The 25,506-nt window shown below is 46.3% G+C and overlaps 1 protein-coding gene and 1 long non-coding RNA gene across 6 annotated transcripts in view; one reads left to right on the plus strand and one right to left on the minus strand.

Annotated features, from left to right (window-relative positions):
- Positions 1-25,506, plus strand: part of plxdc1 (plexin domain containing 1) — a 551,383-nt gene that overhangs the window by 487,792 nt on the left and 38,085 nt on the right. For 3 of the 5 annotated variants that reach the window (XM_082152791.1, XM_082152794.1, XM_082152792.1), the window contains 2 exons: positions 23,292-23,415; positions 23,655-23,690. In XM_082152791.1, coding sequence (XP_082008917.1) covers positions 23,292-23,415; positions 23,655-23,690 — 160 coding nt within the window. Of the gene's footprint in view, positions 1-23,291; positions 23,416-23,654; positions 23,691-24,133; positions 24,458-25,506 lie in introns of those variants that run through there. The other 2 variants (XM_082152795.1, XM_082152793.1) reach the window with 2 other exon arrangements.
- Positions 12,732-13,274, minus strand: LOC309485902. The gene is made up of 2 exons (XR_014201323.1): positions 13,155-13,274; positions 12,732-13,082 (listed from the first exon to the last, which is right to left on the minus strand). It is a non-coding gene; the product is annotated as an uncharacterized lncRNA (long non-coding RNA).

Consider the following 25,506-nt stretch of genomic DNA (forward strand, 5'->3'; position numbering starts at 1 on the left):
GAGGAGCAGGTCATTTTGGTTGCCCCGTATTGGCCCAACCGGACCTGGTTCTCCGAACTAGTACTCCTCGCGACAGCACCTCCCTGGCCAATTCCTCTGAGGAAGGACCTCCTTTCTCAGGGACGGGGCACCTTATGGCACCCTCGTCCCGATCTTTGGAACCTCCACGTGTGGCTCCTGGACGGGACGAGGCAGGTTTGAGTACCCTACCACCTGCGGTGGTGGCTACCATCACTTCCGCTAGAGCATCGTCCACGAGACATGCCTATGCGTTGAAGTGGAACCTCTTCGTCAACTGGTGTTCTTCTAAACATCAAGAACCCACGAAATGCCCGATCAGTGTCGTGCTTTCCTTCCTGCAAGAAGGGTTGGAGCGAAGGCTGTCTCCCTCCACCCTGAAAGTGTATGTTGCCGCCATTGCCGCACATCACGAAGCAGTTGATGGTAAGTCTCTGGGAAAGCACGACCTGATCGTCAGGTTCCTGAGGGGAGCGAGGAGACTAAATCCTCCTCGTCCTCCCTTCGTACCCTCTTGGGACCTCTCAGTGGTTCTAACTGCCCTGCAGAGTGCTCCATTTGAGCCTTTACAGTCAGTGGAGCTTAAGTTCCTGTCAATGAAGACAGCGCTCCTGGTTGCATTGGCCTCCATCAAGAGGGTAGGGGACCTGCAGGCATTTTCGGTTGACGAAGCGTGCCTGGAATTCGGGCCGGCTAACTCTCACGTGATCCTGAGACCCCGGCTTGGATACGTGCCCAAGGTTCCTACCACACCCTTTCGAGACCAGGTAGTGAACCTGCAAGCGCTGCCCTTGGAGGAGGCAGACCCAGCCTTGGCACTGCTCTGTCCAGTACGCGCCCTCCGTGCTTACGTAGACAGAACGCGGTGTTTCAGGACCTCAGACCAGCTCTTTGTCTGTCATGGTGGGAAGCTGAAGGGAAAGGCTCTCTCAAAGCAAAGGTTATCCCACTGGATAGTGGATACCATTGCTTTGGCATACCAGCAGCAAGGTCGTCCGTGCCCCCTTGGTGTGAAAGCCCACTCCACACGTAGTGTGGCTTCCTCTTGGGCTCTAGCGCATGGCGCCTCGCTAACAGACATTTGTAGGGCTGCAGGCTGGGCGACACCCAACACATTCGCGAGATTCTATAATCTCCGAGTAGAGCCAGTTTCTTCTCATGTACTCGCTTCAACCAGCCGGTGCTAGATTCTGCTCAGGTGTCTTCGCTTGCTCGCCATTCCTCTCCACGGACGGGATACGTGCGATATTTCTCTCAGGTGAGTCTGATAAGCTCTGAGTTCCTCCAGCACTGGTTACGTCAACGCCTGAGTTATGCCAATCTGCCATAACGCAGCTTTTGCGCTTGACTAGGTGCCTCCATGTGCATGGTTCCCCTCTGGGCGACCCCCACATGTGTATTCCACTGTAAGTCTCCTTGTGAGCGTGTGTCTTTCCCTTGGCAAGCCACCTTGCCACCCCTGGGGTTTAAAATTCCACCTGCGGCTGGACACCCCAGTGATTTTCCATATGCAGCCCTCTGGGTCATATGTGTATTCTAAGTCCCCCCCATCAATGGCTGGGCATAATTGCATATTTCTCTCTGGAGATATGCTTCCCAGTGTACCTTGGTATCCCTGTGTTAAGTAGGACTCCTTCGTTCGTGCTAGTCTCACAACAGGGAGCTCAGACTTACGCAGGGCACTGGAAGACAGCCGAGGTGGCGTGATTAGACTGGAACCCCAATCGTCGTCATCCGACGTAACTCGGAGTGACCACGAAAGGGAACGTCTCGGTTACGGATGTAACCCTCGTTCCCTGAGTGGGAACGGAGACGTTACGTCTTCCTGCCACTTCCGCTGTACCGCTGAAAAACGCCTGGGGCTAGTCTCGGCTCCTCAGCGAAGACATATCTGCATTGTGCCAGCGTACTTCCTTATATACCCCCTGCGGCGGGCGGAGTTACGCTATGCAAATTCCGCAGACCCATGGCATTTCATTGCCATTGGCTCGTTTTATATACTCGAAGGTGATAGGCTTCTAAGCGAAACCCCAATCGTCGTCATCCGACGTAACGTCTCCGTTCCCACTCAGGGAACGAGGGTTACATCCGTAACCGAGACGTTCTCTCTAGAAGAGGGAACGAGTACTTGCGTAAGATATCTTACGCTAGGGGAAAACCTCTTTTCCTCGAGATATTGAAGCCAAAAATTATCCTTAATTTTGCAATAATGTAAAACGCATTGCAGCAGCATGCAGACATGGGCGAGACAGCTCGCGCGCCCATTGGCTGCTCTGCGGCAACTGCACCAGCCTATCGATAGAGGCTCTTCATGACGTCAGAACCAATGAGGGCGCTTCGCGCCCATTACGTCATGTCCCGCCGAAATCGGGTGGGGCCAGGGCTATAAATACGGCCCAGAGAGGCTGGTTTGGTCAGTTTTTCATCGCTGAAGCGAATCAGAACATGACGCATGCACGGCAAGATACGCAAGTACTCGTTCCCTCTTCTAGAGAGAACCGAGGTTACGTTAGTAACCGAGTACGTTCTCTTACGAGAGGTCTCTCGTACTTGCGTAAGATATCTTACGCTAGGGGAACACAATGTAAAACGCCGTGCGTGCTTGAGACATAACACTAAAGTCCCAAGGGCAGGTGCCCGGGGCTCATACAGTGCCTAATCACAAGGGACTCACAGAGAATCCGGGAAGAGGGGCTAGAATAGCATCATTCCTGTAATATTGAGCTCTGATAAGAGCATGTTATATCAAGTGTTCCACACAGCCAGGGCGAACTCAGCCTGGACTGGTAAATATGGGGGACTTACGTACTGCCCACAGAAGTATATAGGCGATCAGTGATCGACGCTCTAGCAGTTTCAGCATCCCGAGCCGATAGCATCGGGCGGGCAATACTGAAAAATTAAACCGAGAGCAACCTAGCTTGCAAAGCGGGAACCTTGAGGTTATAAAACCTTATAAATGTAGACGGGGAGGCCCAGCCTGCCGCCATACAGATATCTTGCAAGGCAATCCCACTGGACCAAGCCCACGACGAGGCCATGCCTCTTGTGGAGTGCGCTTTGACACCTATCGGGCATTTGCAGGCCCTTGGATGTGTAAGCTAGCGCTATAGCATCAACTATCCATCTGGATAGACTCTGTTTTGACGCAGCTAGTCCCTTAGAACGTCAGCTGAACAAAACAGAGAGCTGCTCCGTCTGTCTGAAAACAGACGAGCGAGACACATAGGCTCTTAACGCCCTGACCGGGCAAAGGAAGCCTGCGTCCCCTTCCTCCTCAGATACCAGCAGGGCCGACAGGGAGATAACCTGTGCCCTAAACGGTGTGTTGAGGGATTTAGGAACATATCCGTGCTTTGGTTTGAGTATGACTCTCGAGTCATTCGGCCCAAACTCCATACACGTCATGCTCACTGAGAGCGCTTGCAAATCCCCTATGCGCTTCACTGAAGCGAGAGCCAGAAGAAACACTGTTTTGAAAGACAAGGGTTTCAGGTCTATTGACTGTATTGGCTCGAATGGGGCACCTTTCATGGCTTCCAGAACCGTGGAAAGGTCCCAAACGGGAACTGAGGGTGGTCTGGGAGGGTTCAGCCTCTTAGCTCCTCTAAGGAAGCGAATGACCAGATTGTTCCTTCCTAATGACTGGCCAAGCGGTGGTTCAGCGAACGCTGCTATGGCCGCCACATACACTTTGAGCGTGGATGGGGTTCTGCCCTTATCCAGAAGCTCTTGTAAAAAAAGGAGAGAACCTCCGGCACCCCACAGCGTGAGGGTGAGGTGCCACTCGCTGTACACCAGCTAGTGAACACAGACCATTTTGAGGAATAGAGCCGCCTCGTAGATGGAGCTCTAGCCTGCGTGATCGTGTTTAACACTCCCGCTGGGAGGTTAACGGGTACCCGTTGATGGCCCACACATGTAGGGACCAAAGCTCCGGGCGAGGAGATCCCTCCTCACCGGTATCGGCCACGGGGCGGGACTCGTCAGCTGCATCAGGACTGGAAACCAGACTTGGTTTGTCCAAAATGGGGCGACGAGTAGCACTGGGCATCTGCTCTCCCTGATTCGCCCTAACACCTGGGGTAGGAGCGTGACAGGGGGAAACGCATAGAGCGGGCAGCGGGGCCAGCGTGAGCCAGCGCATCCCTGCTCTTGGAGAAGAATTCCTGACAATGAGCGTTCTCTTGAGACGCAAATAGGTCTATTTCCGCTCTGCCAAATGTCCTTCATAGCATTTTGACTGTCTGTGGATGAAAAGACCATTCTCCTGTCGGCAGATTGTTTCTGGACAGTCTGTCTGGTCCCACATTCAGATGGCCGGGCACATGCGCTGCCCTGAGCGAGCGCAGGTTGTGCTGAGCCCAGACCAGGAGGCGTTCCGTCAGCCTGTGAAGGATTCTGGATCTGATACCTCCTTTGTGATTTATATAAGCCACCACTGACATGTTGTCCGAACGGACCAAGACGTGGTGTCTTTTTATCTGGGGACAAAAAACGCCTCAGCGCGTTGTCGACTGCCATCATTTCCAGGCAGTTTATATGCAGAAGCTTTTCCCGTTCCGACCACTGGCCGAATAACGGTCTGCCCTCGAGCAGCGCTCCCCATCCCGAGGTTGAGGCGACCGTAGACACCAACTTCACACTCGAGGAAGTCCCCAGGCTTACACCTGACCGGTACCAGTCGGTCACTGTCCAAGGTTTCAGAGCTGCGACGCATTTCTGATCGACCTTGAGGCGCGCGAGACCGGAGGTCCAAGCTCTGTGCGGCGCGCGCTTTCAACCAATACTGCAGCGGGCGCATGCGAAGCAGACCCAGCTGAAGCACTGAGGATGCTGAAGCCATGAGACCCAGCATCCTTTGAATCTTCTTGAGCGGGACTAAAGTGCCGTGGCGAAAAATCTCTGTCATGCGCTGAATACTTAGTCTGCGCTGCGGCGACAGCTGTGCTGTCATAGACAGCGAGTCCAGATCTGTGCCCAGAAAAGATATTTTCTGACTGGGAGACAGTGAACTCTTTGCCCAATTGACTGTGAGACCTAAATTCTCGAGGTGATCGAGTAATATGGTCCTGTGTTCTATGAGCTCCGCTGTGATCGAGCTAGAACCAGCCAATCGTCCAAATAATTCAGCACTCGTATGCCTCGGAGCCTGAGGGGTGCGAGCGCTGCATCCATGCACATCGTGAATACGCGAGGTGCCAGGGATAGGCCGAATGGCAGGACTGTGAACTGATATGCCTGGCCCTCGAAGGCGAATCTCAAAAATCGCCTGTGACGTGACGCTATTTGTATTTGAAAATAAGCGTCTTTCAGATCTATCGACATGAACCAGTCCCCTTGGCAAATTTGCGAGAGGATTTTCTTGGTCGTGAGCATTCTGAACCGTCGTTTCAGAAGTGCTTTGTTTAGTCGTCTTAGATCTAAAATGGGTCTGAGACCCCCGTCTTCTTTTTTTGGTACCAGAAGATATCTGCTGTACATGCCCCCTTCGCTCTGAGCTTGTGATAGGGGTTCTATAGCCCCTTTGCTCAGTAACTTCGCTATTTCGGCCCGAAGTAGGTGTGCTACTTCCTTTTTCACCGTAGTATCGATTCGCGCCGCTTTGCGTTGCGGGCGTGGACCGAACTGTAGCGAATAGCCTCTTTCTATAATGTCTAGCACCCACTTCGAAACCCCGGGTAGCCTTGCCCATGCGTTTGCACGAATGGCTAGGGGTTGAATGCGAAGCGCGCTCTGGTCGCTCAGCGACAGAGGGGCTTCAGTGTGCTGCAACATAAGCTTATGACATTTGAGGCATGGAGCGCGCTGATAACAGCGGGCAGATTGCCCGCGCTCGACTCCTCTGCGGTGGTCAATCGAGAGGGGGAGGGCTGGGCGAGTCCCGTAAGACCTGTTATATCTATGTGTGAATGTGGGCGTGGGATAGCGGGCACATTTACAACACTGAGAGCATTGTCTGCCTGAGCAGAGCGAATGCATGTTGGTTTCGTTTTACAGAAACCTTGAGACATGCAGAACGTAGTGTTTGTGGGCACTGGGCAGTGGGCACATTTACCACATTTAATGCGCAATCGATCTGGGTCGATTTCATGTGCGCGAGGCCTGTGTGACGGGCTGTGTTTCTGTGTAGGAACTAGCACTGGGCATTTTGTCTACACTCATAACACCATCGGCCGTGGTCGGAACACCAGAAAATACACTCTATGGGATTTATCTGGGTAGCCGTAAAGCGGCGTTTGTGTGCAGGCAAGCGGGCTGTGTCGCCGACGTGTTTACTGCAGAATACACTGGAACAGTCGCATTTACTGGAACTGAACGAGCGAGAAGTTGCCATAGAAACAGAGAGCGTCAACACGCTGGCGTTTGTTTGCAGGTGTGCGTGTATTACAATAGACTCGTCCACTGCAATATTGACATTTTCCAGAGAAATGTGTGAGAATGGAGGTAGTGACGCACGGAAACCATAGAAACGGTGCTTGGGTGCAGGCGAGCGGGTTGTACAACGCGCTCGTTGGCTGCAAAAATACACATCTGCAGTCGCCTTTTCAGGGAACTGACAGAGCGAGCATTGACGGCAAAAACATTTTTTTTTTTTTGCCGGTAGACCCGGGGATCGAACACGGGTCTCTCGCGTGAAAATCTGAGAATCTGCCACTGGGCCACAGGGGAAGACACAAAGGCTTTTATATAGCGCGAATATTATCAGAGAAACCTGTGTTTCTGTGTAGGAATGAGCACTGGGCAGGCAGTGGGCATTTTGTCTACACTCATAACACCATCGGCCGTGGCCGGAACACCAGAAAATACACTCTAGGGGATTTATCTGGGTAGCCGTAAAGCGGCGTTTGTGAGCAGGCAAGCGGGCTGTGTTGCCGACTAGTTTACTGCAGAATACACTGGAACAGTCGCATTTACTGGAACTGAACGAGCGAGAAGTTGCCATAGAAACAGAGAGCGTCAACATGCTGGTGCGTGCATTACAACAGGCTCGCTCACTGCAGTATGACATTTCCAGTCGCCCGAACTTCAGAGGGGAATGATAAATAGAATTCGGCCCGGCCGCAGCGGGGCATTAACACTCTTTTCTCCTTTCGCCAGTGACGCACGGGAACCATAGAAACGGTGTTTGGGTGCAGGCGAGCGGGTTGTACAACGCGCTCGTTGGCTGCAAAATGCACATCTGCAGTCGCCTTTCAGGGAACTGACAGAGCGAAGCATTGGAGGCATAATTAATCTGCCGTTAGACCGAGATTCGAACTCCGGTCTCTCGTGTGAAAAACCAAAGATTCCGCCACTGAGCCACAGGGGGGAACACAAAGGCTTTCAGATGCACGAGCATATAATAGCGTCAATATGTTTTCTTCCGCTGGTGATTGACGCGTGAATGGGGCGCAGAGGCAGGGTAGCTTTCTTGTACGTAAAGAAAAACTAACCCCGACCGTCCGCTTCTAGCCTCCCCTGTGAACGGCGCATTTTGCGCGGCTCGAACAGAGGGAGAGAGAAAGCTAGCCCCGTGACCGTCCGCTCCTGACATCCCCTGTGAACGGCGCGGTTTGCGCGGCTCGAACAGAGGGAGAGCAGGTATCATCCTCCAAGCAGGCAAGGCAAGCGGGCGCACCGGCGAGCTTTGCGGGTTGGGGGGGAAAGGGGGCGTCTTGAAAAAGACGCCCGGCTCTTTTAGTGCAATGAGAGTGTGTGTCGCGGCGGCGAACACACACACATACACAAAACACAGTAGAAGAGAAAAGGATATGTACGCCGGAAAGCGTCAGCAGAAACGGCGACTGAAGGCGGCGAGATGTCGACCAGCAGCTTCAGATGCACTAATCCCGCTGGGTGCTTGACTCAGACGGCGCGGCTTCCTCTCAGGATCCAGCGATGCGAAGGCCCGCTGAAGAGATGAAAAACTGACCAAACCAGCCTCTCTGGGCCGTATTTATAGCCCTGGCCCCACCCGATTTCGGCGGGACATGACGTAATGGGCGCGAAGCGCCCTCATTGGTTCTGACGTCATGAAGAGCCTCTATCGATAGGCTGGTACAGTTGCCGCAGAGCAGCCAATGGGCGCGCGAGCTGTCTCGCCCATGTCTGCATGCTGCTGCAATGCGTTTTACATTATTGCAAAATTAAGGATAATTTTTGGCTTCAATATCTCGAGGAAAAGAGGTTTTCCCCTAGCGTAAGATATCTTACGCAAGTACAAAGACCTCTCGTAAGAGAACCAATGTTGTTTCTAATCTTTGACATGTCTGTGATAAAAGGTAAAAAAAAAAAAAAATCCAGTCCACATTCACATTTTATATTGAAAATAAGTCATTTTGTGTTTTTTTTTTTTTTTAAATCAGTGACATCATTTATGAATTTGGTAATTAAAGAGTTAAAATCCAGATTTTTTTTTTTTTTTACATTTAGTAGTTTTGAGCAGGACTGAGGTTGATTAATAGATTTATGCAAAAAAAAAAATATATATATATATATTTATCTTATACATTTTTACAGCAGTTTAAAGTAGTGGCTGTTTTCAGCCACGAACATAACGAAAGGGTAGTGAATTTGAACAATGCACAAGGGTTAAAAATGTAAAACACTTTTTTTAATTGTCTTTATTTTATTACTATTTTATTCCTAATATATAGTTTGTTGTATTCTGTGGAGAGTCTTACAAAGCATTTCTCCACAGGTCGTACTGTGTATGATTGTGTATGTGACCAATAAAACTTGAACTTGACAATTTAGGAAACAATCAAGGCTAAACTGAGCTGAAGCACAAAAAAACAAACACATAGGAATGAAAAGACAATTAAACAAAACATAATAAACGAGAACTGATAAGGGACAAAACAAAACAGGGAGTTTAAATACAAGACAAACATGATGACTGACAGGTGATAATTTTACATAACCATAGAAAAAAATTAGGTAATAATCAGTAAGAAAACCAAAACTGAATGGAGCAGAAATACAGGAACTAAACAAAACAAAATATAAAAGTCCATAACCGTGACAATAATAGTGTTTAAATAATACTAAAATAACACTGTTTTGGAACCCATTCATTTTAATTGTATGGATAAAAATATTCTCGAAAAATTATCTTCATGTTCCACAGAAGTTTTACAGGTGTGGAAGGACATGATGGTGAGTAAATAGGGGCTTTCGCAATTAATAGTTTCTGGGAACTTAGTTATAGGAACTAGCCACCAGGGTGGTTCCCAGATAACTAGTTGACAAAGCCAACTTCTGATCTACTATTTAAGCTTATTATTATGGGTGTGACAAGACACTTATCTCTAGAGACACAAGATTGGGTTCACAAGAACGAGACGAGACAAGATTTTTGCACAATATTAAAAAAAAATCCTCAATGATAAAATTAATGACTAGAAAAATAGTCTGCAGGTGCATTTTGAAATGGTTTAACTAACAATATTTTAATGAATGTCATTTCAGTTCTACATTATGAGTATGAATTATCAAATGCATTGAAAGACAACAACATGTAAGCACTGTAAAAGGTTTTGCCACAAACTCAACTGACTGGCTTCTTCCTGCATGATTTAACATGAGTGTCTTCAGACTTTACTGTACAGAACTTCCAGAACTTCTGACTGAGGTTGTGTGTGACCTCCTGATTGAACTCCTTTTCCACAAATTGAACACCCAGATAGCATGTAATCATTGAAACAATGTTGAGTCAGTGTTGATGCGTCAACTGTAATTTAGTATCACTCTTGCACCCTCAGTTAATGATGAAGCAATGGGTAGATTTCAACCAAAAATCTACGGTAATAGTATTGACTCAACATTACAAAGTGATATTTTATCAACTTCACTTTTGCACCCTCAGTTAATGTTGAAATAATGTTTAGATTTCAACCACAAATCAACTGTAATTGTATTGCTTCAACATTAGAAAGTGATATTTTAACATAGATAGATAGACAGTTTATTATAAAAGGATAAATCTAGCTTACACATTTACCCAAATTATCATACGCCTGTTTAACCGAAGTTCATTTGGGTGGGTTTCTCCATCCCCAATGTCACTTCTCTGTCTTTTACGGCCCTGACGAGAACGTCGGTCTCCTCGGCTATGAACCGCTCCTGGCGTGCGCCTGGCAAATCCGCCGTTATAATAGACCCCTTTTGCGGCGACGTCACAGTTACGTCACGGCGCTAGCTGGAGGCAAAACAAACAGAAAACTGGAGGCGGCCAATACAAACCAACACAGATTCGGCTACATAATAAGGAGCTTAAATTATTATTTTTATTATTAAATGTCATCTTGTTGTGTTGTTGGGTGCAAGAATCGATGACAAATGAATATGCTGTATCTGGAATTTTTATTTCTAGAAAATATTCACATCATTAAATTGCACCGTAATGTCACTCTTTACATTGTCGTCTTCTTGACGCTGGCTAGGCAGAACTGCGGATCGTACCACACAAGTCTTTACATGACCATTCAGCACATAGTTATAGGTATCTAAATATATATATATATATGCCCTCAGTTTCTCTTTACCCTCGGTTTCTCTGTCGGGTACGTGTAGAAGTCAGGCCACTCAACCGGAGGTAGTGTTAACGTTAATCCTGTCAGATCGTCCATTGACTGAGCGTGTACGGTCATCTGGTTCCGTCCGTTAAAATTAACTTTTGCAAATAACAATCACGGTCCTGGACAGTGAGTGACCTTGCACATTAAGACAAAATTGGATTTTCTCCAGTCATTGTTAAAAAACAAGCTAACAAAACTTGCAAACTAGCGTTAGTGAAGCGGCCAGAGGGATCTTTCTGCCTCCAGCTAAGCCCCGCCCACACAAATACGTCACCATGTTTACCAACTGTAAAAGGACCTATAGCAATCCGCTATAGAGACAGAGCGTATTTAGGCCACGCCCACACCCAGGGGGAAAACAAAGCAACTGTCTCCATTGACTTTGCATTGCGAGAGGCTGCCTCCTTATCATTTCTTGCTTCTAAGAAAAGACAGAAAAATGCCTAAAAGCTGCTGTGTGACAAGGTGTACAGCAAAGAAGCTAAAAAAACCCAGAAATAAGTTTTTATTAGCTCTCGACCCCAAAAAACGAGTGTTTAGGACATAAAAGTGGATACAGGCAGTTGAGACAGAGCGTCACGTGTCTCATTACTCTGAGAACTAACGTACGGCCGCTGGAGGAGACCGTAATCGGCAACACAGGATAGTTTATCTTACAGAAATATAATATATAAAACTGACATTTGGATATTTGACTCACCAGTGACCAAATGTTTAACTTACTGCACACGTAGTGTATTTTTAGTGCATACTGAGTGTCAGGATCCCACAAATTACCCATTCGTTCCAGCCTGTATCCACTTTTATGTCCTCAAACGCTCGTTTTTTGGGGTCGACAGCTTATGAAAACTTATTTCTGGGTTTCTTAGCTTGTTTGCTGTACACCTTGTCACATAGCAGCTTTTAGGCATTATTCTGTCTTTTCTTAGAAGCAAGAAATGACAAGGAGGCAGCCTCTCGCAATGCAAAGTCAGAGACAGTTGCTTTGTTTTCCCCCTTGGTGGGCGTGGTCTTCAGATTATGACGCGTTGCGCTCTGTCTCTATAGAACAAGCGTGCCTGCTCTTAAAGGGAATGTGTGATGATTTTTCATCACTGCTGCTGAATCAACACTGAAATTAACAAATCCCCAGCTTGCACATACTGGTGTGGTTCTCAATGCTCCTAAACATATTCTTAGAGCTTGCACTATGTCTAAATTTTCTAACACAGACCTTGATGCTGATCTATACGCAGTGCAGCCATATTCTATCCATGATCTTATCATTGCTATATTATAAATATATTTCAAAGCTGTAACATTTGCTCCCCATTTTAAACCAGTGAGGCATCTCATGACATTTATTACTTTCCTACATTTATCAACGGTATACTTTTTATGTTGCTTCCATGTTCATTTTTGTCAAAGTAAACTCATAGGAAACGAAAGCACTCAACTTTTTCTAAACAGTTCCCATAAAATTTCATCTGATTCCCTCTTATCTTTTTCCTTGTAAAAATCATAACTTTAGGTTTTTTTTTTCAATTTAAAATTTAAAACCCCATTTTACACCCCAACTTTCCACTTGATTTATCCCCTCTTGTACTTTTCTGACTATATACTTAACATGTCGTCCTCTTTTCCATAAAGCCCCATCATCAGCAAACAGTGACCTACCCATGTCTAATGTTATATTGGAATAAATGTCATTAATCATAATGGAAGGTTTGGATACCTTTATAACCATCTTCACTTGATTCTTTCTTCTATCAAGGAAATCCATTACACAATTAAACATTTTCCCTCCAATACCCATTAGATGCATTTTGATTAAAAGACCCTCTTTCCACAGCATGTCATATGCTTTTCGACATCAAAGAACTGCTTCCTTATTTAGTACAAACAGGACTACAATAATATGTGAGCCACATGTATGTACATGTTTTCATTTTTGAGAGAATAATGTTTATGCGTGGTTATCGAAAAAACTAAAAATTAAAGTTTTTGAAATAAGGCCACAAAACACATACTAAATATGTGGCAATAAGACTTTTGACTAATGGATGTCGTCGCCTATAGTTTTTTCTTCAAAATTATGTGAAAATAGTCTTGCTTTATCGTTCACATAAAACCATACATTGATTTAAATTGATGTAAAACAGGTTTTGCTTGGAAAGCAGTGGCGGTTCTACATTGAATTACACCCTGGGCGAGACCCCCTTCGAGCGCCCACCCCCCCATAAGAAATTTTTCTTACACCATTGGCAGATCATGTTTTGCTTGTTTTAAGCAAAAACTCAATTTTTATTTATTTCCCCGGAAAACAAGACTTAATATCTTATGTCATTTTACTACTTTAGTAAAATAACGTTATGCATCTTTATTTAGAAATGTTTGATATTTGGACTGGAAACAAGACAAAAATACTAAGTAAGAAAAGCATTTTTTGCAGTGTAATAACTGAACTTGTAACAGTTTTGTTGCAAAGCACAATATTATGGTGAAATTAGATCTCGTGTTTGACTTAAAACCGAATTATTGTTAAGCATAGAAAGAATCATAGCAAAAAGGCTAACAAATAAGAGTTATACCCACCAATTAATATTGCCCCCTTCATTCATGACATGGATACCGTAATCATACAGAGAAAACATAGTTGCATACCTTTATCTTTCGCTCGTTTCTAAATTGGGAACCTGATGGCTTTGACCTTTCTTGTCCATCTCTTATTTGGCACTCGACATCGACAATCAACAGATTTCCCTGATCCCCCCCACACCAACTGTCACTCACGACGAGTCACGACCAGAAGTCAAGACTAAACCAATTCACCTTGGTGGTGGTGACCAAGTAATCGTTTTGTATTACCTATTTTTATTAGCCATTCAGACAATTCAGAAAAACAAAAATGGGCAGGAAATATTGTATTCATAATATTATGAATGAAATGTGCGTTATTTGGAAGAAAGTCGAGGTGTGACTGACTTACCCCCCCCCCCCCCCCCCCCCCCCTGTCCGTTCCATTTGGGAGAGACCCAGAGGTGAACTTTCATCCGCGCCCGCGCCTCCGCGCCCCCTCCCCTTTCCCCTTCTCAAACAAACAGCTTCTGTGCACGGCATCTTCTCAGCAAGCAGGGGCGCCTGCAGCTGCAAGGGGCGCAAATTTGCCAATTCCCCACACAGTGAAATGATAGATAATAGAAAACGTACTCGGTTACTAACGTAACCTCGGTTCTCTCTAGAGAGAGGAACGAGTATTGCGTAGAATACGCTAGGGGAAAATCCTTTTCCACGAGAATACTGAAGCCAAAAAAATTATCCTTTAATTTTGTATTAATGTAAAACGCGTTGCGGCAGCATACAGACATAGGCGAGGCAGCTCGCGCGCCTATTGGCTGGTCTGCTGGCAACTGCTTAAGCCTATCGAGCGAGACCTAGAGTGACGTCAGACCCAATGAGGGCGCTTCGCGCCCTCTGCGTCACGTCCCGCCGAGACGGGCGTGGCTTAGGTCTATAAATACCGCTCGCAGGCATTATTTCTCTGGTTTTTCATAGTCGAAGCAACCAGAGCGCGTGCAGGCATGGCAGGATACGCAGTACTCGTTCCTCTCTCTAGAGAGAACCGAGGTTACGTTAGTAACCGAGTACGTTCTCTTACGAGAGATACTCTCGTACTGCGTAGAATACGCTAGGGGAACCTACTGTAAAACGCCGTGCGTGCTGGGATCTGATACCATAGACTCAAGGGCGACAGCCCGGAGTTCATACAGTACATAATCACCCAGGGGACTCACAGGGAATCCTGGAAGAGAGGGGGGTTAGCCACTATCTTCCTTATAGCAGCATAGAGCAAGGATTGCAATACTCAATAGCTGCATAACTGACAGCGCCAGTTATGAGATTTTGGCCATACTAGACCGACAGTAGTCTGGCCTGTAGTGCGGGAACCTCTAGGTTGTAAAACCTTATAAATGTAGACGGAGAGGCCCAGCCTGCCGCCGTACAAATATCTTGCAAGGCAATCCCACTTGACCATGCCCACGATGAAGCCATGCTTCTCGTGGAGTGCGCTTTGACACCCAGCGGGCACTGCATGCCCTTGGTTGTGTAAGCTAGTTGTGTAAGCTATTGCGTCCACTACCCATCTGGATAGGGTCTGTTTCGAAGCGGCTAGTCCCTTAGAACGCCCGCTGAACGAAACAAAGAGCTGCTCCGTCTGTCTGAAAACAGACGAGCGAGACACATAAGCTCTTAACGCCCTGACTGGGCAAAGGGAGCTTTCGTCCATATTTCCTTCAGTGACCGGCAGGGCAGACAGGGAAATGACCTGTGCTCTGAACGGTGTATTGAGGGATTTAGGAACATAACCGTGCTTAGGTTTGAGTATAACTCTAGAGTCATTCGGCCCAAATTCCATGCACGTCGCGCTTACTGAGAGCGCGTGTAAGTCCCCTATGCGCTTCACTGAAGCGAGAGCCAGAAGAAACGCCGTCTTGAAAGACAGGTGTTTAAGATCAATCTCCTGCAAGGGCTCAAATGGATGACCTTTCATGGCTTCCAGTACCGTAGAAAGGTCCCATATAGGGACTGTGGGAGGTCTGGGAGGATTCAGTCTCTTAGCTCCTCGAAGGAAGCGAATGACTAAATCGTTCCTTCCAATAGACTGGCCGAGCGTGGTCGAAGAGAACACTGCTATGGCCGCTACATAGACTTTGAGCGTGGAAGGGGACCTGCCCTTATCCAACAGCTCCTGTAGGAAGGAGAGAACCTCCGTCACACCGCAATGCAGGGGTGACACACCACGAGCTGTGCACCAGCTAGAGAACACTGACCATTTTGAGGCATAGAGACGTCGCGTAGACGGAGCTCTGGCCTGTGTGATAGTGTTTAACACTCCCTGTGGGAGGTCAGCGGGTACCCGTTGATGGCCCACACATGGAGGGACCACAGCTCTGGGTGAGGATGCCAAATCGAGCCGTTGGCTTGAGAGAGGAGATCCCTCCTCAGAGGCACTGGCCATGGGGCGGTGCTCGCTAACTGCATCACAATTGGGAACCAAGGTTGGCTCATCCAAAGTGGGGCTACAAGCAGCACTGAGCATCCTTCTTCCCTGACCCGTTCTACCACCTGAGTCAGGAGGGAGACGGGGGGAAAAGCGTAGAGAGGACGGCGAGGCCACTCGTGGGTCAGCGCGTCCTTGCTCTTCGAGAAAAATTCTGGACAGTGAGCGTTTTCTTGAGACGCGAACAGGTCTACTTCCGCTCTGCCGAATTTCTTCCACAGCAGCTGGACTGTCTGTGGGTGCAAAGACCATTCTCCTGTCGGAACCTGGTTCCTGGACAGTCTGTCTGGTCCTATATTTAGGAGCCCTGGCACGTGCGCTGCTCTCAGCGAGAGCAGGTTGCTGCGGGCCCATATCAGGAGGCGCCTGGTTAGCCTGTACAGAGTCAGGGACCTGAGGCCGCCCTGGCGATTTATGTAGGACACCACTGAGACGTTGTCTGAACGTATTAGCACGTGGTGTCCCTTTATGAGGGGACAAAAGCGCGTGAGCGCTTTGCTCACTGCCAACATTTCGAGGCAGTTGATATGTAAGAGCTTCTCCTGCTTTGACCATTGGCCAAAAAGCGGTCTGCCCTCGAGCAGCGCTCCCCATCCCGAGGTGGATGCGTCCGTGGACACCACCATCACTCTCGAGGAAGTCCCCAGGCTTACACCTGATTGGTACCAGTCTTTTGCCTCCCAAGGTTTCAAAGCTGCAATGCATGCTTGATTGACCTTGACGCGAAGCCGACCGGAGGCCCACGCTGTGCGTGGTACTCTCTTTCTGAGCCAGAACTGCAGTGGGCGCATGCGCAGAAGGCCCAACTGGAGAACTGAAGATGGTGAGGCCATCAGACCGAGCATCCTTTGAAAGGCTTTGAGAGGGACTATCGCGCCGCAGCGGAACGAGCCGGCTGCGCGCCGAATGTCCAGTGTGCGCTGAGATGACAGGCGTGCTGTCATTAGCAGCGAGTTCAGCTCTATTCCCAGAAAAGATATAATCTGTCTGGGGAAAAGCGAGCTCTTTTCCCAGTTCACTGCGAGACCGAGATTCTCGAGGTGATCGAGTAAAATGGTCCTGTGCTCTACGAGCTCTGAGTGAGATTGGGCTAGAATCAGCCAGTCGTCCAGATAGTTCAGCACTCGTATGCCCCGTAATCTGAGGGGTGCGAGCGCTGCGTCCATGCACTTCGTAAATGTACGGGGTGCCAGGGACAAGCCGAAAGGCAGGACTGTGTACTGATATGCCTGGCCCTCGAAGGTGAATCTCAAAAATCGCCTGTGACGTGACGCTATCTGTATTTGAAAATACGCGTCCTTTAGATCTATTGACACAAACCAGTCCCCCTGGCGGACGTGCGCGAGGATTTTTCTGGTTGTGAGCATCCTGAACTGGCGCTTCATAAGCGCTCTGTTCAGCTGCCGCAGATCTAGTATGGGTCTGAGACCCCCGTCTTTTTTGGGCACCAGGAAGTATCTGCTGTAAAGCCCCCCTTCGCTTTGAGCTTGAGATAGGGGTTCTATAGCCCCTTTGCTCAACAGTTTCAAAATCTCGGCTCGAAGTAGATGAGCTACTTTCGATTCTACCGTGGTCTCGACGCGCGCCATGAAGCGGCGAGGGCGTCGGCGAAACTGCAGCGAATAGCCTTCTTTTATGATGTTCAGCACCCATCTCGAAACCCCGGGAAGCTTTTCCCACGCAGGTGCGCGAGTAGCTAGGGGCTGGATGCGAAGCACGCTCTGATCGGCTCGCGATACAGCGGCTTTTGTGTGCTGTGACATAAGCGTCGCGCTCATGACTTCTGAGGCAGGGGGCGCGCTGATAACAGCGGGCAGAATGCCCGCGCTCGACTCCTCCGCAGTGTTTAGCTGAGAGGAGGAGGGCTGGGCTAGTTTCATGTCTGTGTGTGGGCGTGGGCGCAGAGCAGCGGGCACATACACCACCTTTACAGCATTGCTCGCGTGAGCAGAGCATATGCATACTGGTCCTGTATTTACAGGGACCGTGAGACATGTGGGAAGTAGCGTTTGTGGGCACTGGGTAGTGGGCACTTTTGCTACATTTGTCGATTTTATGTGCGCGGGCCCTGTGTGAAGGGCTGTGCTTGTGTGTAGGAATGGGCACTGAGTAGTGGGCATTTTTTCTACACATGAAACACCGTCGGCCGTGGCCGGGACACCAGAAAATACACTCTTTAAGGGATTTATCTGGGTAGCCGTAAAAACGGCTTTTGTGTGCAGGCAAGCGGGTAATGGAACCGGCTTGTTGGCTGCTAAATACGCTGGACCAGTCACATTTCCTGGAACTGGACGAGCGGCAAGCTTTGGTGGAAGTCCGGCCGCAGCGGGACTTGGACACCGTCGCTTTCCTAGGCGTGCTAGGACGATTTCGGGGCCTCTGGCTTCAACGCAATCTTCTGCCGCGGGCCACGCGGGGCGGGGCGGCGGGGCGGCCGGATGAGCGAGAGCGCGGTCTCGAGCTCTGGGTTTGGCGGCGTTGAGAAGAGGAGGCGGCGGGCGGAGGCTTAGGCTGTGAGCTCTGAGCAGACGGTTTCGCACGGCCTGCTGCAGAACCGGAGCGCTTCGGGAGGAAGTGCTTCATGGCCTGGGTCGCTTTCTGCACCTCAGCGAACCTATCGGCGAAATCTTTGACCAAGGTTCCGAAGAGGCCGGCAGGGGAAAGCGGCGCGTCGAGGAACGCGGTGCGTTCTGACTCAGTCATGTCAGAGAGCGTAAGCCACAGATGTCTCTCAGACACGGTGAGCGAGGCCATGCTCCGTCCAATGGCCTGTGCTGCTGACTTGGTGGCGCGAAGAGCGAAGTCTGTAGCGCTCCTCAAGTCCGGCACACAGATTGCGTCAGGTCCTCTCTCGTCCAGCTGGCGGAGGAGATCGGCCTGGAATATCTGGAGCGTGGCCATGGTGTGCAACGCTGACGCGGCCTGCCCGGCGGCGGAGAAAGCGCGGCGGAGCAGGGCTGACGTCGTGCGGCAGGCTTTTGAGGGCAGCGCCATCTTAGCACGCCGTCCAGCAGAGGGCGGGTATAAGTGCGCTGCAATAGCCTCTTCGACCGGCGGTAGGGAGTGGTAGCCTCTGTTCTTTGCGTCGTCGACAGCGGAGAACGCCAAAGAGACAGAGGATCGTGTCCTGGCCGAAAAAGGGGAGCCCCAAGACTTAGCGACTTCTTCATGAAGCTCAGGAAGAAAAGGCGCTGGCTTGGATGCAGGTGAAACGCGCTCCCCAGGCAGGAAGTAGCCGTCCAGCCGGTTGTGAGCAGGCTGCTCAGGCGTAATCCACTCGAGGCCGAGGCGAAGCGCCCTCATTGGGTCTGACGTCACTCTAGGTCTCGCTCGATAGGCTTAAGCAGTTGCCAGCAGACCAGCCAATAGGCGCGCGAGCTGCCTCGCCTATGTCTGTATGCTGCCGCAACGCGTTTTACATTAATACAAAATTAAAGGATAATTTTTTTGGCTTCAGTATTCTCGTGGAAAAGGATTTTCCCCTAGCGTATTCTACGCAGTACGAGAGTATCTCTCGTAAGAGAACCGCTTCGCGGCGCAGTTTTTTTTTTTTTTTTGCTCGTGCCGGCGGCGCCGCCCCCCCAAAAAATGCCGCCCCGGGCGATTGCCCGGTTCGCCCGTGCCAAAAACCGTTACTGTTGGAAAGCCAATATGCGAGGGGGGCGTGAACGAGGAGTGGTTTACACCTTAGAATACAATGTCCCACCCACTCTGCATAATGATGAGCCATTCACTCAGGTGTGACACAGTGACTGAGCCACAATGCAAGGACAAAAGATATATTTAGAAGAAGACTTATATTGACCATTTAAGATTTTGCTTACATCTATCTTGTAAATATGTTTTGCTATTTTATTAAAACGGTTACAATTACAAGAATAAGTACAATTTCAACAATATTTCAAGTGTACTCTTTCTTTGTAAAAAAAATGATTATAGGCCTACATTTTATCTATGTATTCATTAGTTTGAATATAGCCAACATTGGAACAGCTAACATCTTAGTTGATGACTTTATTTTTGACAAAAATAGTATTTTATATATAGAAATTGCTAAACAAAAGCTTATTTGATGTGGCAGTATATTCTACAGTAAAAACTGTACCCAAATCTAGTCAACAAAATGTTGTCTTTCATATTTCGTCTGATTGTAACGTTGTTTTCATGAAATATTAGGGCATATTGTTAATTTGCAGTTTAATACGTTGCTTATACAAATAGCCTACATTTTATTTCAACATTCAGTCGATTTTTTACTCATCTCAGTATAGCAATACAGTTTGCTAAAACATCATCATTCATTCACACACGCGATTTAAATTTAAACTGTCTTTGCCAGCTGTGGTAAACAGCGCGCATCTCTGCCGTTTATTCATTCATAAACAGAAACCCACGTGAAGAAATTCACGTGAGAAGGAAAAAACTTACTAGTATTCCTCAGCTCGCTCCTCTGAGGGACATTTTCCATTAGTATTATTCCTCACAGCGCTGCAAGACGGTGTAAACAAGTAGCCTAATGATCTAAATAAACTTGTATGTTTTCTCGAGCTGATGGGGGCGTTCACAGGATTGCCTCAGCCATTTGCGTTTGAATAGCGCGTGCTCTCCGTGGGCGGAGTCACATTACATCTGAATTAGCTGTAATGAGGTCGACTGGAATCGCTCTCTTTTAATACAGATTTCACAAGATGAGAATATTTGTTTTTTATATAAATTACTTCATTTAAAAGAAGAGAATTCAAGCTTCATGCCTGTGTGTCTGTATGCCTGTTTGACTGAGTATTCGCTGAGTTATTGTTCATTTTCGGACGCGTTTCAGAATGGACTTCACTGGCAGAGAGAAGGCAGAACTCGCTTCGTGTTTATTTTTCTTTATTTGGCAAAAAGCACAACACTTTGTTTTTATTGTGAGTATACACAAAAATAATACACATTTAACAGAATCGATTGATGTATGAAACTCCTATGGAAAATCAAAGTCAACAGAGTATTTATGAGTTTCTTTTATACTAATAAAAAAAAAAGCGAGCTGGTATCGCCGGCGATACCGTAGACCTCAGGGGGTTAATCTCTCATTTATCATACGCTCCATTATTTAACAAAATGTGTGATGTCAGAGCTATAGGTCTATAATTTCCCGGTTTGCTATCATCCTTGCCTGGCTTTTTATTGGTACAATTATTTATTCTTCCAACTTCCTGGTATACCACCTTCTTCCCATACTTTATTGTATAATAATAATAATTTCTCAAGACTTTCTTCACTTAACTATTTTATTATACAGTAATCCATATCATCTTTACATACATTATTCAAAGTAAACTGATGAGCAATTGATGGTTATGGACGCACAATGTATATATTTGTTGATGGGCCATAGGACGGAGAAATATCTATGTATGGGCCATAGACCGCGTCACAGCGAGTATCTGTTGATGGGCCATATAGACCGCACGCATTTAGTGACACACGCAATGAAAGGATCGTTCGCGAACGACACATCGCTACATTTCAAAAATGTACACCTGTATTCACAAACATCTGTGCATAAGGCAATATTGAAGCATGATAAACAGTGTCATAGGCTGAAACCTATGTTTTTGGTATGTTTTGTCATAGGCCTGAAACCACTGTTTTTGTTTGGAAACAGTGTCATCCAAAACCGAACATTTATATAAAAATATAATGTATTTAGACAGTATCACATATTTTACCAGAGGCTGAAATATATTTGCACTAAATCACATTATATAACCTAAGCAGATATTCGCAAACAAGCTACATTACGCATAAGGCAGTATTTTAGCATTTTAACCAGTGTCATTAGCTAATCAAAACTGAGTGAAATATATTTAATATACAAATATGTTTAAAGAGCAATATCACATTTAAAAAAGTTTACACTTGATCATATACACGAATGTTAGGGATATTGTAAGGCAATCGTTCCTGTAAGATGTCAAAAGCTAGCCAAAACTAGGCAAAATATAGTCTGAAAATTCATATGAGTTCTATATTATCAGAAAAGGAATTATATAACAGTAAAAACTTACTCCGAACTTGTATCCTCGGCGGGATCAATTCGCTCTTGAAAATGCTGTTGTTCGTCGTCCGAGTTGCAATCTTCCTCTGAGGAAAAGGTGAATTCTTCCTCGCTGTCCAGAATCATCTGAAGGGCGTCTTTACCGGAGTAACGTGCCATCCTCTCTAAACACAATGAACTCTCAGCGAATCTGACGAAGAAGCTTCGTGTTTTTATGGCATTGATCGGGGGGCATGTGCGATGCAAATAGATCACCTAAACTATTTACCATGTGAATAGCGCCGGGGGCGTGGCGGCCTCAGCTCATTAAAGATAATGAAGGGAGAACGAAAAAATGGTACCTCTCCTTGCTTTCAAACGGACTACATAAGCTGAGAATATTTGTTTTTTATATATAAATTACTTATTAATTCAAGCTTCATAAAGACATACCTCACGTGTCTGTGTGAGAAGTATTCGCTGAGTTACAGTTCATTTTCGGACGCGTTTCAGAATGGACTTCACTGACAGAGAGAAGGCAGAACTCGCATCATGTTTATTTTTCTTTATTTGGCGAAAAGCACAACACTTTGTTTTTATTGTGAGTATACACAAAAAAAATATACACTTAACAGGATCGAATGATGTATAACACAAGTATGTAAGATCAAAATCAACAGAGTATTTTGAGTCTCTTTTGCACTGATAAGGAAAAAAACGAGCCTATCGCGCCGGCGCGACAGCCGACCTCAGGGGGTTAAATATTGAAATGTCAATCTCAACCAAAATTATGGTTTGGATCAAAACTCAACATTGTATCAATGTCAACATGCTACCTGGGCATAGAAATAAAAAAAGTATAAATAAAATAAATAAATAACAGTTTTTTCTTATATCAAACAATACGTGCAAGTGAAACCATAATCAAAGTACTTTCTCAGTATTCAAAGTGCAAACAGAGACCAGAGCCACAACTACACAGTCCAGAGATAGGTTTAATATTAGGAGACAGGCTATAGTATGCAGGCTAATTTGCCACATCAGGGAGGTCGTGTTTTACTTTTGCTTTCGAATTCGCGATTGCACATACTCTGTGTATAGGAAACCGGCGGTGCTGAGTGCGCATTCTACAAGATTAGGCATTCGGCAGACATTTAGGCTCTGCTATGCAATGAATCCTCCGCCATCGTCACGCGATCAGTGAACTATGATTCCTGCTGCACTGTGTTCGACTGCAACTCGTACTGGATGAGCAGAGCAGACATTTACAATAGATTACAATGGTTTTATTTTGATAAAAACAGCAAAACGACAGCGGGCACCATAATGTAATGTGAATGTAGCGATGGAAAAATTCTATGCTAATTTCACCATCACGCTCCGCCATGGCAAAATAGCTAGACAGCTTTTCATCTGATGAGAAATCTCGTCACATTTTAATATCGCGAGATCTCGTGGCATGAGATCTTGTCACACCCCTAATAATAAGTTACAATACTTCATTATTTACTTCATGTGGCACATATGGTGGCTACATGGGCAATGTTAGGATCATGAGAGTACATATGCCATTAACAAAGTGAATGATGTTTTTTTTTGTACTTCAATTTAAAAAATAATAATATGAGTTGGTATGTTCTTGTCTAAGGCAAAAGGCACATGTGACGAATATGCACAGGGAAGCCCAGAGAGTTCAATCAGCCCTTTGAGTTCTTCACTGCCATCGATGACTCCTTCTCCTGCAGCTCTACCCGCCAGTCCTGTGACTGAAGGCGAGTATGTCCAAGACATACATAAGAACCATGATACATAACCCATCACACTCATATTTGCAGCATTTTTCTGATTACTAAGGATTCATTTGCATGATCTTTAGGGTCTTACAGCTAGAATAGTAGTGTATGTCATTGTTTTTGTGCATTTTGCATGCAGAGCTTAAATACTATTTTGTTGTCCTTCATGGTCTTGTGCTTGCATCGCTCTGTGCAACGACAGTCTCTTTCCTCCACAGATTACACCAAACTTCTCTTTCACCATCATGGCAATGGTGAGTCAGTTAATGGCTTTGTGTTTCTTGGCTGTTAATCATTCATAATAAGCAAATTTCAGCACTTTTTGGAGTCTGAAATCAAGTGGAAAGAGTTTGGCATGATCATAGTTTGCATTGAGTCTGCATCCCAACATATTTTTTTTGTTTATTTCTTGTATATTTATATTATAATAGTGACTGATCACAGCTCAACTGACTCTGCTGTGGACCACAGTCCAATCCAATCTTGAATTAGATATACTTTTCTTAGCCCACTTGTCAGAGTTTTTGCTTTGTAATGTTTTAGTTTGACCACTAGAGGTCCCTATAGAACTCTCATGTCTAATATTGTGCCTTTTGTGATCAGTGCTATTGTTTTCACATGTGCCTAGTTCTGTGCTGTGTATTAAGCTGGTCTGTTTCTCTGTATCTTCCCTTGGTTATTGATGTTCCTGAGCCAGTTACTGCTGTAAGTCTGCTCTTGCTCCTGCTCCAAGAAGTTTCTTTTGTGCCTTCTGGATTGTTTCCCTGAGTTTATTTTTGCTGTTTTAAGAACCTTTTTTCCTTGAGTTTGTGTTGTAGAGATTGTTGTTAGTGATGGCAAAATGAGGCTTCCTGAACCACTGAGACCTCGCAGCCCATTGCTTCACCCAAAGGTTCATTACTCGAAGCTTCATTCAGCATTGCTCACTAGTGACACCTAGCTAGTGCAAAGAAATAGCAGACAAATTAATTAATTTTGAACCAGTGACCTAAGCAGACATTTGTCCATTGCCTGGGTATAAAATAAAATATGTATCTTTCTCTGTCTGAATTTACTTGTGCAGAGACAACTGTCACACACACACAATTAATTAATTATTCATAATTAGTGACAGTATGAACAGCAAAAGTGACACTGTGTTGAGTGCAGTGCTTATGGTGGAGGGAGTGTAATAAAGTAAACTGCAACAGAATAGTGTAAGAATAACGACTCGGGGTAAATGTGAATTAGCTCAAGAATATAGGGAATATTAATATTTATGACTCATGGTCATAATTCATAAGTCGCATGTACATTTATTTTATCAATTATCGAGATTACCTTGTTCTGTACTGTCTGATCATTACAGTTAAGAAGGGGTTATCTCTTTTCAAACTCCAAGAAAGTTTTATCTTCTGGCCGCGAATATCAAACTTTCTGAGTTTATGAATTAAAACTACTCAAGGTAGTCAATATCGAGCTTGTAGCTTAGATCTTTTAAAATTTCATTGACTTTATAAGGTGGGTTTTCAAACACAGAGACAATTAAAAGTATAAATGGGTTTATTAATAAAATGGCACACACTAGAGATTATATAAACTACAAACATAAACGTACGTAAAAATGCAAACAAACATTTAACCGAACAAAGACATAAAATGAAAGAAAGAAAGATATAGAGGGAAGATAGAGGGTAACTTAGTCCACAGACCTAAGTCCTAGACACCTGGAACAGCTTTTATAGGAATCAATATACTTGCGAGTTGTGGTACTCTTTCAGTGTGATGCTGAAAAGGGGACGCGCGCGTGCGCGTGTCCGGCTGGTTTGCGTCTAGCTTTGTCTTCTGGGTCGTTTCGCAAAACGATGTAAAGGCTCACTTGAATTTAACGTTACCGAGAAAGTTCAGATTCGTCTCCCGGGATGGGAGAGGCTGGAAATCTTAGTTGCAAAGACCGGCTGTTACGACTCGAACATGGGTTCGTTCGATGGAGAAGGCCAGGGCCTCCTTCAGATGTTCCTTGGAGAAGCGCTGCGCCGGGGAGGAGGGTCCAGAGAAGTTGGATGAGTTGAGAGGAAGAGAGCGAAGAGA

The sequence above is a fragment of the Leuciscus leuciscus genome (assembly GCF_965113295.1).
Source record: "Leuciscus leuciscus genome assembly, chromosome: 21".
In the NCBI taxonomy this organism is placed as follows: domain Eukaryota; kingdom Metazoa; phylum Chordata; class Actinopteri; order Cypriniformes; family Leuciscidae; genus Leuciscus; species Leuciscus leuciscus.